Source organism: Amblyomma maculatum, chromosome 1 (genome assembly GCF_055883805.1).
Source record: "Amblyomma maculatum isolate TAMU_Amacu chromosome 1, ASM5588380v1, whole genome shotgun sequence".
Taxonomy (NCBI): Eukaryota; Metazoa; Arthropoda; class Arachnida; order Ixodida; family Ixodidae; genus Amblyomma; species Amblyomma maculatum.
This window is the reverse complement of record NC_139344.1, coordinates 397,584,606-397,596,763: the sequence shown is the minus strand read 5'-3', so window position 1 is coordinate 397,596,763 and position 12,158 is coordinate 397,584,606. Positions and strand designations below refer to the sequence as shown.

General features: G+C 45.8%; 2 protein-coding genes across 2 annotated transcripts; one reads left to right on the top strand and one right to left on the bottom strand.

Annotated features, from left to right (window-relative positions):
• Nucleotides 1-231: 231 nt before the first annotated feature.
• LOC146208659 (uncharacterized) lies at nucleotides 232-5,186 on the top strand. Its single transcript, XM_084595867.1, has 2 exons — nucleotides 232-1,110; nucleotides 3,584-5,186. Exon 2 carries the CDS (start codon nucleotides 3,743-3,745, stop codon nucleotides 4,448-4,450), a length of 708 nt encoding a protein of 235 aa, XP_084451993.1. The 5' UTR covers nucleotides 232-1,110; nucleotides 3,584-3,742; the 3' UTR covers nucleotides 4,451-5,186.
• A 342-nt stretch (nucleotides 5,187-5,528) lies between these two features.
• Nucleotides 5,529-10,374, bottom strand: LOC146208658 (uncharacterized). Its single transcript, XM_084595783.1, has 2 exons — nucleotides 10,111-10,374; nucleotides 5,529-8,685 (listed from the first exon to the last, which is right to left on the bottom strand). Exon 2 carries the CDS (start codon nucleotides 8,617-8,619, stop codon nucleotides 7,516-7,518), a length of 1,104 nt encoding a protein of 367 aa, XP_084451909.1. The 5' UTR covers nucleotides 8,620-8,685; nucleotides 10,111-10,374; the 3' UTR covers nucleotides 5,529-7,515.
• Nucleotides 10,375-12,158: the final 1,784 nt, after the last annotated feature.

The window sequence follows — 12,158 nt, the reverse complement described above, 5'->3', positions numbered from 1 at the left end:
GTATTTCAATGTAGCATTTTGTCATCCGTCGCTATATTATAATTCAAGCAAACATTAAAAATGCTAGACTCAAGGCATATAAGAAATGTCAGGGCTTCAACTTTCGGTCTCAGTCCGGGTACTGGATTTGTCTTCACTTTGCCCTTACCGGCCAATACCCCCCCCCCCCCCCCCCCCCCCGCCCCCTTCCACCTTGGTTGCAACACTGCGTTTTCCGAGGCTGCCCGCATAATTGAGGGCTTTATATGACTCCCCTACTGAAGTCTGCCTACTGCAACCGTGCGGCCTCACGAACAGAGCCATTCTATGAAAGTTTCCAAGTCCCGAAAAACGCAGTGTTGCAGTCTCGGGAGCTCGGAAACTTTCATGGAATGGCTGTTTGCGCGGTCGCACGGTTACAGTATATGCAGGCCCTAGTGGGGGAGTCATATACTGCACCTGTTCTCGGGGTATATCACTTCAACAGGGCTCCGCTTTACTGCATCTCTGATTAATCTCCTCTGTTGCCTCCTGTGTTTACCTTCACACGACCTGTATTGCCTCAATGAGACAGTGCATCCCATACAACCAAAGAAGAAGCAAAGCACTCACAAATAAAGACACTTTTTGCAAAAAAAAAAAAAAGAACTTGGGGCGAGGGTCGATTCGCTTGATTGTTTGATTTCTGAGGAAAGCCTCCTCAGAGCTGGGTACCTGGAAGACAAAAGTGGCTACGTATACCTACCGATAACTGAGGGGCTGGTCATTGCAGCGTGTAGAAGCGTCGCAGGTGTGTCTCTGGCCGGCAAAGTGAAAACGACAACGGCTGCACGCATGTCAGAGCGACACTCCGGGTATCCACGATAAGATTACATGGAGCGGAGGAACGCCGCGTGCTCGAAATCCTGATGCTGGGCCGTGGTCTTAGATAAGAGGCGTTTATGTCGCCCTCCCGTGCTTGCGAAGACGGGGACAGTGGGAGGCCAGTCGCGATTCTGGCGCCAGGACGTCATCCAGCCGCAATCCGTGCCGCCCGATGACAACTGTGCCAGACGGCGTCGGTGAGCAGGTCTTGAAGTGGAGACGCCTGACCTGGTGCAGCAAGGCACTCTGATGCTCCTGTGACCTCAGGTTTGCATACCTCTGTTCTGCATGTGTGACTTCAGGAAGCCGTCGCTTTTTTTTTTTTTTTTCGTGCACCTGCTTCCGTGGTGCGCTTTCTTAGTTTATCTGTAACATGTATGTCTGTGTGAATTGCTTCGAATGGAAGGAAGCTCTATATGCATGAGCACTCTTGTCAGGGCAACATGAGCATTCTTAGCATTCAAGCGATGCTTTGCAGAGCGAAGGAAGCAAAATTTGCATGCGGATACAAACTTTCAAGAAAAATTGGAAGAGAAAATCCATTCGTGTTATTGAGAAGATGCTGTAAGAAGGATTTTCTTTTTAGTTCTTTTTAGTTTAGGAGTGTGCTGACAGCGTACGTACGCATTTTATTTTTGTTTTAATATTGCATCCCTACCCGGGAAAGGTGTTGAACTGTGTTCGCGTTGCAGTCCGCATAATATGAATAATATGTGATAGTCCTGTCATAATAGAAGGCTGCTTTCCACATATGCAATAGTAATAAATTATGCGGTAGATGTTATGCTGAGCGTTTTTGTTTAACGTTGACAGGTATATAGCGTGCTGGTTACAAGGAAGTGTGGTAAATTGATGGAAGGACCCCAGGTGGTCGAAATCTCTGGAGTCCTCCACTACGGCGTCTCTCATAGCCTGAGTAGTTTTAGGACGTTAAGACCTACAAACCAAACCAAACCATCTTCAGAAGCTTCCCGCATAGGAAACTTTGGAAGGATGCTGGCTCATAGAATAGTTAATTTTGACTTGTATGTCCTTTTCATTTTTATTTTATTTCCGGCATTATGAGTCCATTGACCTATGCTGTTTTCACACCGCAGCTGGGAAAGCATCTGCACTACATGCCGCCAGCGAAAACAGACTGCGAACTAGTGTCACTTCGTGTAATGCGTGAAATGCGTCGACGATAGTTTACAATAGCCTAACGCCAATTCCACGCAACTATTGCAGGTCTGCCGCCTTCTCGTATTTGCTTTGAAAGTAGGAAGCTTAACGCGTACCTCAAGTACACAAATGGGAAAGAAATTCACTCAGCCTGTACGATGGTGAACCCGCCACTTCTGTCATGCTTTTGGAAGCAGTCGTATGTTACTTTGTTTACAACAATAAAGGGCAGCGCGGGGGCTTCAAATCTAGTGTTTCGTTTAGACACGTGCAACCTGTTTTGCGTGGCACCTTGTTTCGACCAAGCAGACAGGAAGGCGTTATCTTCATTGACAGACACGTGCTGGGGCATGCGAAGGCACGAACACACTGTGCTGATTTTACTTTTGCTAAACAGAGAAGGCAGAGCATGGTCGTCGCGTCAATGTCAACACTGAGCGCATTTAATTGCTTGTCTTACCCCCGCTGTTAACGAGTAGCTACGAAGATAACCGCCTCTTGAAATAAACAGTCTATTAGATATGCGAATTTGTTGGGGTGAGTTTACCAACCCTAATTGCAATCGGTCCTTGCCCTTATTTTAGGATCTGTTACGACGCGGAAGTATAATGAGCTCTGACACGTGCCCTGGTGATGCGCTTTTCGCTTCCTTCCTCCCATTCTTCTTGCGAGCCTATGTAATTTTTGAGCTGCGTACAGGGCTGTGTTCACAGCATAACTGATAATGGTAGCAGCGGCGCCGGAAAGCAGATAAATCGACCGCATTGTCGATCTAGTCGGTGTACTTGTATGACATTTGTAAACGACATTTGTAGACGACATTTGTAAACCGCCTGTGGTTTATATTGCTACCGTTAAGCGTGCGTATGATGTGAAACATGAACTAAAAATAACCCGCTTCCGTAGAGACAAGTTGCCGTCAGGCTGACAAATTCTGCACCACTAGCTCGTGATGGCATCACTAACACCTAGCGACAAATATTGCTGAATGGATGGTAGCTGGACGCCTGCTGCGGGGGTAGCGATCACCGTCATAGCACTAACTGCGCCGAGCGATGCACTGTTTTCGTTTTTCTTCTTGAAATCAAGAATATGACGTAAACATCTGTGGTCGGCAAGGATCAATGCTGAAAAATATGTCTAAGTGGAAAATGCTGGTTGGAAAAAGGAGACGTTTTGTCTCTGCAGAATCCTTGCTCACAAGGAAAACGTGAAGATGAATGTTGATTATGGAAAATTCTATGATGATGAACAATCCTGTGACATAAGCAGTGGATGTCTGTAGAGGATAGATCGCCTTTGCGATCCTGAGTGTGAGCTATTGTGTGAATGTCGAGATTCTGGGTATATATAGCCTTGCCGTGTCGTTCCACCTCCGGTGATTGTCTTCGTGTTAACCCAGCCGATGTGATGCCCCAAGAATTCTGCATGATCCCCAAGTGCCTTTGTTGACCCGAGCTCCTTTTTCGCGTCATCTCAGCACTACTTGATGTCCTTCTGTTTTTTTTTTGTTTTTTTTTTTACGTTCTTCTTTTGTTCTTCTTTAGTTTGGCTTAGCGTAGCTGTTTCACTGACGCAGGCCACTCCAGTGACGACCGCCCGACCACATGTAGCGCAACCCGCCACCTCCAAAGTGGTGTCGTGGTCCACGGCCAGCAGAATGCGCAGTTTCGGATCCGGCACGCTGGTCAACTAGAGCAGAGAAAGCTGTAGGCGGAATGCGGCTGTCTGTACGGTCATGCACTTGCTCCTACTAATGGCCATCGTCCTCGTCGCGCTCGTCGTGCTAAGTTTGGGGGTCTGCTTCTGCTACGGACTCGACACGGCTTCCTGCATGGCAGCCTTCAAGCTCAACTCCGCCGCCCACAGCGTGGCGGGACTGTACAACGGCTATGTCGATCCAGGGGTGAACAGCGGCCGCAGCAATGGCAGTTCCGCCGTTGTTGCTGCCCCATCGAAGAGACCTAACTGCTCGACCGAGCAGAGTTCGTCTTACTCGAGCACCATCGAGTTGTATGACAGTACGTGGCAGATCAAAGAACCTCCACCACCTCGCCCTCCTTGTCGTATAAAGACATCCACTCACCACACCCAGGGCGGAGATTGCGACGGCAAGGCACCTTGGCGGTACGTCGGAGATATTCTCGAAGGAGATGTTGTGCACGGACAAGTGACGCTGGAGAAACTCGACTCCGGTTGCAGCAGCTCGTCGATGTTGTTTCCGGATCCCCGGGACAATAAGAACGGCGTGCTGCCCTGTTCGAGGTTCGCGGGCGCCGCCGTATCGCTGCCCAGTGTGCTCAAAGGGGGCAGCTGGAACCGCAGGCACTCGTGTTCGCCTTACACGGACCTGGATGCTGCCGATTGTTCCCGCCTGGAGATGAGGTCGTGCAGCCTTCTGGAAGAAAGTTCTCGCGGCCGCCAAGTGTCACCCATCGGTTCGTGATATGGTGCTGGTACTGTTCGACAGGTTTATGTAAAGTGACAGATATTCAGAATCTCTTTCTTATGGTACTTTTTGACAATGTGTGTGTAGAATTTTAATCTTTACCACATATTATCGGTTTGAAAGTACTTGTCGACACTTTAGTGGCCGTGACTCAGATTTCTCTTGATGCCTGCGGGGTTGCTTCTTTCACAGCTGCGCACGTTATGGGGCGATGTTATAAAACACATTTTAGGCGTTTTTGTGAAAAACGTGGTTGTGAATGTAATTATGTATGGTGATTATGTGGAATGTCTTTATTCGCTCGAAGTCACAGCGCACTCTTCGCTTTTTTCCTTTTCCTTTCGCAGTAGGTGGTAACACATGAAATTTCTGGAGACTCTACGCTTCCGAAATGCAACAAAAAGTGTATGAAGTGTGCCAGTAAAGAAAGTGTGTGCGTTACTGTCTCTAACTTGGCAGGCTCATGTATGCAAATCCAGCGAAGTGATATTTTCTTTTTTCGACCTCCCAGATTTTTATTTCCGTGGAATGCACCCGTGTGTAGTACATGACTACCGGCTAAATATTTATCCGCGCTTACCAGCTGTGGAATCCCTCTCAAGTTTAGGCACGAACACAATGGGGCGCGACTGCAGCATGGATCCCCTTTAAAAAACATATTATTTGAACTCACAGGCTTTACAGCACCAACGAACTTTTCGCCGTATTTTTTCGCGGTTACCAAACATAACTGTATCCACGGTAACCGCAAGAAAAAAAAAACTTCATGGCGGGCGCGAAGAAACAAATGACCCCTTTTTGAGAGGAGGAAGAGAAAGAATAAGCTGAATGTTGAGTTATACCGTTTTTATTTTTTACGAACGTGCATGCACTGTTTCTTTTGGTGATCATTTCATTCTGGCTCCGTTAAATATTTCGTTCAAGGTGCCATCACAATCGCATAATTCACATTTTATTTGAACTCACAGGCTTTACAGCACCAACGAACTTTTCGCCGTATTCTTTCGCGGTTACCAAACATAACTGTATCCCTGGTAACCGCAAAAAAAAAAAAAAAAAAAACTTCATGGCGGGCGCGAAGAAAGAAATGACCCCGTTTTTAGAGGAGGAAGAGAAAGAATAAGCGTAATGTTGAGTTATACCGTTTTTATTTTTTTACGAACGTGCATGCACTGTTTCTTTTGGTGATTATTTCATTCATGCTCCGTTAAATATTTCGTTCAAGGTTCCATCACAATCGCATAATTCACATTTTATTTGAACTCACAGGCTTCAAAACACCAACAAACTTTTCGCCGTATTTTTTCGCGATTACCAAGTATAACTGTATCCATGGTAACCGCAAGAAAAAAAAAAACTTCATGGCGGGCGCGAAGAAAGAAATGACCCCGTTTTGAGAGGAGGAAGAGAAAGAATAAGCTGAATGTTGAGTTATACCGTTTTTATTTTTTTACGAACGTGCATGCACTGTTTCTTTTGCTGATTATTTCGTTCACGCTCCGTTAAATATTTCGTTCAAGTTGCCATCACAATCGCATAATTCATTTTAAATCTTGCCTTCGTTTGGTGAATACTATTCAAAATTTATTTCTTCTTGCCACTGTTCTAAAGATCGTTATACGCACCTTTAATATTCCTTCCTTTCCTTAGAATTCATTCGGCACTTTAGAATCCAGTGTCATGTGTATAGCAGTACATGTTATTCAAACTGGTCAACGGCAACAGCATAGAGGGCAAAGTGGAAGCACTGACAAGATTGTTAATTTCGCAGCTATAGTTAGCAGAGCTGAAATGATGTTTCACTGTGAACTTACGCTTCTCCTGCCCGGGCAGTGAAATCCAACTTCGATTACTGGTGCCGATTCATGATGTATACCTATAGTCTCGTACAGCAGCATAGCGTCCTCAAGTGAGACCGAAAGCAGAGGAGGAGCAATCGGAACAACGTATGACACTATAATTATACGAAGTATTCAGTCGACGTCACGGGCGCCATTTTGTGGTCTTGAGCATTACTTCTGAAGTACAAGCTTAAACAGATAACCTTAAGCTGATTTTATATGCCTGCAGGCTCTTGCCGTGCTACCCGCACCACAAAATGGCGGCAACTGTGACGTAGTTGTATGCTCATAACATTGTGGTGAAAAGCGGCGTTAGAAGTTTTCTGCTAGGTTTTGGATGGGACATAGTGTAAGGCGTTCAAAGGCTAGTAGTTTTATCCACTACGTGATAGACGGCATGTTTTTTTTTTTTTTTTTTTTTTTTTTTTTTTTTTTTTTTTTTATAGGAGCACGCATGTGCCCTAGATACGACCGCGAAATTTGCTGCGCCTGTTTCAGTACATGTTGCTTTGTCTAGGCAGGCAAGAACGGAATTTGTGCATGTTACGCAAATTACAATACTTCTCGATGCCCGAGCTCGCCGTGACATCTGTACAAACTGAGTAAGCGTGATGCTACGTCTTCAGTATGTTCTAGTGCAAAGCTACAAAATGTCTACCAACGCCCGGTAAGCGTGCAAAATATTGGGCGGTTTTGAACGATGTAATGCTGGACAGTGGTAGCTGAGGTCGCGTCACCGTATTGGGAGCTTATCCTTATTATGCATCTTCTTTTTTGATGGCATCTAATGATACACACAAGCAATCATGAAGAGCTGTGTCGTGACGTGCCATTTCATCTCGACTTCGCTTAAGGCATGTTAAAGACAAGCTTTCTGAACCCCGTTTGATGATCACTCCTAAGTACATAACGTCTCGTAATTCAACCCAGCGTGTCAATTTGAATAACCTTTTTGAGGACTCGTTGGTAGATAACATTAAATTTGTGTTCTGTAGAGTCATTCGCCTTGAAAATAGGAAAATAGCTTAGGCTTTGTTCACCACTAACACAATTACTGGCTTTGTATCTCATTAGTGCAACGAGTTGGGGTAGTCATCTCGCCAAGGTGTGATATCTTTTTGCGGCTTCTCTATCCTTGAACGTTGTACAAAGGAATGTCGTCACCACTAACTTCGTATGCGTATTGATCACCACTTCCGCACACTGACAAATATATATTCCCTAAGATTGCGAGTAGTGACCGTACCGGCCGTAATACATTCTCGCCTTACGCTTTAGAATGATACTTTCCAGGTATTGTCTGTAGGACTCGTCATGTTGGGCCTTGCCAAAGAAGGCCTGGTCGGCCTCGTCTTCGTCCGAAACGAGCAGGCTTCCAGAAGAGGCCGCTCCGCAACGCAATACGGTGCATTCTGGAGCCACCCGCTGGACATATCTGTGGTTCTGCTGCTGTCCTGGGCAGTGATCGACGAATGAGTAGCAAGAATATGAGCGTTGAGTCTTTCGGAGACCGTGGTGTACACCCGAAATGCTGGAGTGGCCATCCGAATCCTCCTCTTCGTCATTCGTGCAGCTGTATTCGGAGTCGGTGTGGCCTTCTTCGTCCATGGTGAACATGTCCTCTCTGCACTTCCCGGGCCACTTGAATCCGGCGTAGTCCCACAGCATCGGCGACAGAGACAATTCTTCGCTGTCGTTCCCTGGTTCGCCATGGTGCGCTAAACCTGTCTTTGTGCGGATGGTGCCATTTGTTGCCGTTTCGTTCAAGCACGTAGCCTGGCATCGAAGAACGCCAGGGCAAGGTGGTTCCAGTAGTTTGTCACGACTCTCTTTCACGCCTGATTCAGGGCTTGCATCATGGGTCAGCGCTTGCACTACACAGAGGCTTTGGGTTTGTGGGCTTGCAGAGTCGCACTTACTAACATCGTGTCCCACAGTTGACGGGACCGGTTGGTGCTCAAACGAATCTCCGTTGGTAACCAACTTGGACTGAACAAACTGTGTGGTGTTTTCGTGATGCGTGCTTTCACCTTCTGGTTTGCGCGGTGTGAGTGACAGCAGAGTAACTCCCGAGTTTTCTGTGGCTTCTCCGCCTGCTTCGACGTCCTTGGCGTCGGTTTCGTCAGTCGTGGCGGCTTTCGTTGACCCGTTGAGGAGCCGAACAGGTTTGCCCAAAGTCAGCTCTTCCACTTTCTGCGGCTTGTAAGACCCTTTGTGGTCCTCCCAAGACATTTGTCTGATCAGTTTGAAGTACAACCAGGTTAGGGTGCCGGCCGAAAGCAGGAACACTGCGACGGCCAAAAGCACCGCCACTAAAGGCAGCATGGTGGTGGTCGGTAGAGAGGTGCTGTCGCTCTTGTAGAGTTTGGAGCAGACTGTCTTTTTTTTTCCCTGGAACAAACGACGTGAGAGAGAGGAGAGCTGGGATGTTTGCGAGTAGAGAAAATTTGAAATACGTTTTATAGTAATGAAATGAAATGAATTAATAACATTAGTCGTGCACGCATAGATACTTGAATCATTTGTAAAGTTTTATCACTTTGACCTTGAATGCACAGTCTTTACCTATCGTATTCGTTACGTTTATCTCTAGCTATAATGCATAAACGTCCCATTTAATGAGCCAGCTTGAGGAAATGATTTCCAACAGAGACGTCCTGACATTGTATCGTTTTTTGATTTCTTTGTTTTGGTCAGAACGAGGCTATCACGACAAAATAGATAAATCAAGACGCAAACAAGAACAATTTACTTCGCTGAGCACTGGTGCCTGAATTATGTTCAGGCAATTCAAGCAGCACACTCAAATCTCGGTTGCCCGTCGGCCATCCTGCACTGACGTCGCCTCAATGACCCTACGAGGCAGGGGAATAGTTCGTTGTTAGAGTACTCTTGCTCTTAACAAGAGGAAATTGCAAGTACCACAATCTGGAGTCTTCTCATTTGTTTAGCAGAGTGAAATATCAAAATATTATTTAATTTACTGCTGTACTTGGCTAGACGAGCTGGGACAGCGCCCTCTGATGCACCGGCGATAGTTAACTTCTGCTCTATTTTTATTTTATCTTTTACCTCCTGATAGACAGAATGACAAAAAATTGACGGCTGCTGAAGCTCATGTCAGCCCATTGTAAATTTTATCTCGTTATCACCCAACGTTAACGGTGAAACCAGCTGACAAAGTTATCTTGAATCAGAAAACGCTTCGTCACCAGTCGCATTGTATTAATAAACAATGAAAAGTATGCTGCTCACGTCATTTTTCTAAAGCATCGAAAAAGAATTATCAACAGCGGTGCTCCGAGAGGTGATGGCTCCTGCCATCTACTGACCGTTATGTACTTTTAAAGTAAGGAAGTATTTCTGCAAAATTTGCATTATCCTGTTTACTCACGCTGTCGTAAGACATTGTTATATAAGAACAGGAGTTTTCAGAAAAGTGGAAGGTTTATTCCGTTTCCTGATAATTAGAACTCATCGTGGACGTTGTGGGAAATGCCATTGTGTACCAAGGTACTCAGAAAAAAAAAAAAACGAAAAAAAAAAAAACGAAAAAGTAGGCGACGGCAGCGACGCGTTCATTCATACTGGAAATAAATGCGGTGGTAGCGTCTTGCTGGGCGAACTTCATGTGCACAGCGGTATTATCACTCCGTACATCTGTGCAATGCGCAACATTTTCACCTCCCCCAGTTACATACAGAAAGCCGGCTCAGTAAATTGCTTGCGATATATTTCCTTGTCTTGATGCGGGTAGACATTCTTCAGTTGATGCTCCCATGCAGTTGCACGAACGTGAAGCAAAATGGTACTTACCTCGCTAGCTGATCGCTCTCCCTGTAGCGACCTTCAACCCTGGGAAGTGCTGCAGTGTTCGGCGTTTCACTCCTCAAGCCATGACCAAGCGACCATCTCGAACTTCAAGGCAGTGACGTCAACGACGGTTTACCAAACGTTCGAAGAGGCTAATGCACAAACCGTTGTCCACGAAGGCTACTTTGTTTCGCACTCCACAACGGAGCCTCCCAGCGCCTCGAGCCGCGATAGGAGACCGAGGTTCCATGGCTGCCTGGCTGCAATACAAACCCGTGTACACCGCAGCCCTTATCAGCGGTAGCCTTCGATAACGGCTCGGAGGCGCCCAGGAAAGGTGCTGCGGAAAGGTTGCATTGAACGGAGAAGTGTTGTCGAGTTATTGACTCGTAGCTGCAAACGCGAGTGAGATATCTTGCATGATGCGATGGCTGCACTCTGGGTTCAATGTGTGCCTTGGCTTCGGAGAGCTGTGAAACCTCTCAGATGAAGGGCCGCATCTAGAATTTGCTCACAGAAAGGGGCACATTTTGTTTTCTGCCGGTTCGTCGTTATGTCTTTTTTTGTACAAGGGGACGCCTCACTGAAGCGTTAACGCTAGTTTCTCTGCTTAAAGTTAATCGAAAATGTCTTATTTATGCAGTAATTGCCTTCCTTTCCTTCTTTCATTAGTGTAAGTGCAGAATATTTGCACAATGCCTCACTGCGCGTGCGAATATAAATACCACGTTAATTGAGCTCTCATTTCTGTGAGTTGCGATTCCGAAACTACGAGGACGGCAGTAATTACCTCACAGCACTAAGAAGACAAGGTCGATAGCCCCAGAAAAGGTACTTCGAAACGCTTGGCTTTCAATCGCACTCAACCGCCAAGGAATGAGCTCGAAACCGGAATTTGCCAGTGTTTTGGAATCTAGACAGCAGCGACAGACGTTAATTCAAGAACGACTCATGCGCGCTACTGCATTTCTTACTTTCTCGATTCCTACATTCCAATAAAACATTGCCCTATACTGAAATAATAGAGCACTAAAAGCTTTGTGGTTTTAGCTTATCAACTTATTTAACATTTAGTTTTCACTAATATTCAACTTGTGTACTGGGTGATTTATTAGCGTATCCTAGCATTCCTCCGTGATTTTGGCTTATAAGTGTTGCATAAAGTCGCAGGCACGTGTTTGCAAAAAGCAAATAGAGCAAAGTGTTGAGCCATCGGTGCAGCGATAAAAGAGCGAAAAATGGTTTGAAATATTTTCGTGCGGTGAGAGTTATAGTTGCCGATACGGCAGAGGAAAAAGGATTCCCAAGTTATTCTGAACACATGGAGGTTGCTAGTGTCATAAATTTTTTTAGTAAAAAGCAGGCGCCAGACACCAAGCATTATTTACCCCGATTTCCCTTCCAGGGGAACACCTCAGTCACTTAAAAAAAAAAAAAAAAGAATAGTAGAATCTTTTCGACAGAAACCAAATAGAAAAGCAAAACAGTGGTTTTGAGTGTTTAACTTACCAAAGCGATTCAGGCTATGAAAGACATCGTAATGGAGAGTTTCGGAAATTTTGACCAACTAGGGTTTATTGACGTGCACTCGTCGCACAGCACACGGGAGCTTCGCATTTCGCCTCCATCGAACAGCTGCCGTCGCGACCAGGATTCGACCCCCACCTTTAGGTACGGCAGTCAAGCGCCCTAATCACAGCACCACCGCGACAGAGTAGAAGAGCGAAACGAAACTGCAGAGTGTTCGGTGAAGAGATAAGTTGCTTCATCTGTTGTCAGAGGCAAGTTAGTTGTGATGGTACTACGTGTAAAGTTCCCTTCAATGCATCCGTTATTTAAATGTAAGCTTTAACGGAATGAAAGATGCGGAGAAAATATTTTTCTTTTGTAGCTACGAATGCGCTTTTGACTGGAGTGGTAATTTTATCTCGCAAAGCACGTGAACAATGTTCCTCGACATCGTTTGTGCAAGGAAGGAACAAAGTACAACTTTACTGTGGAAAGGAAAGGTGGTTAGCACGTGCTTCTGAGGCAGTGAAGATCCCGGGCGA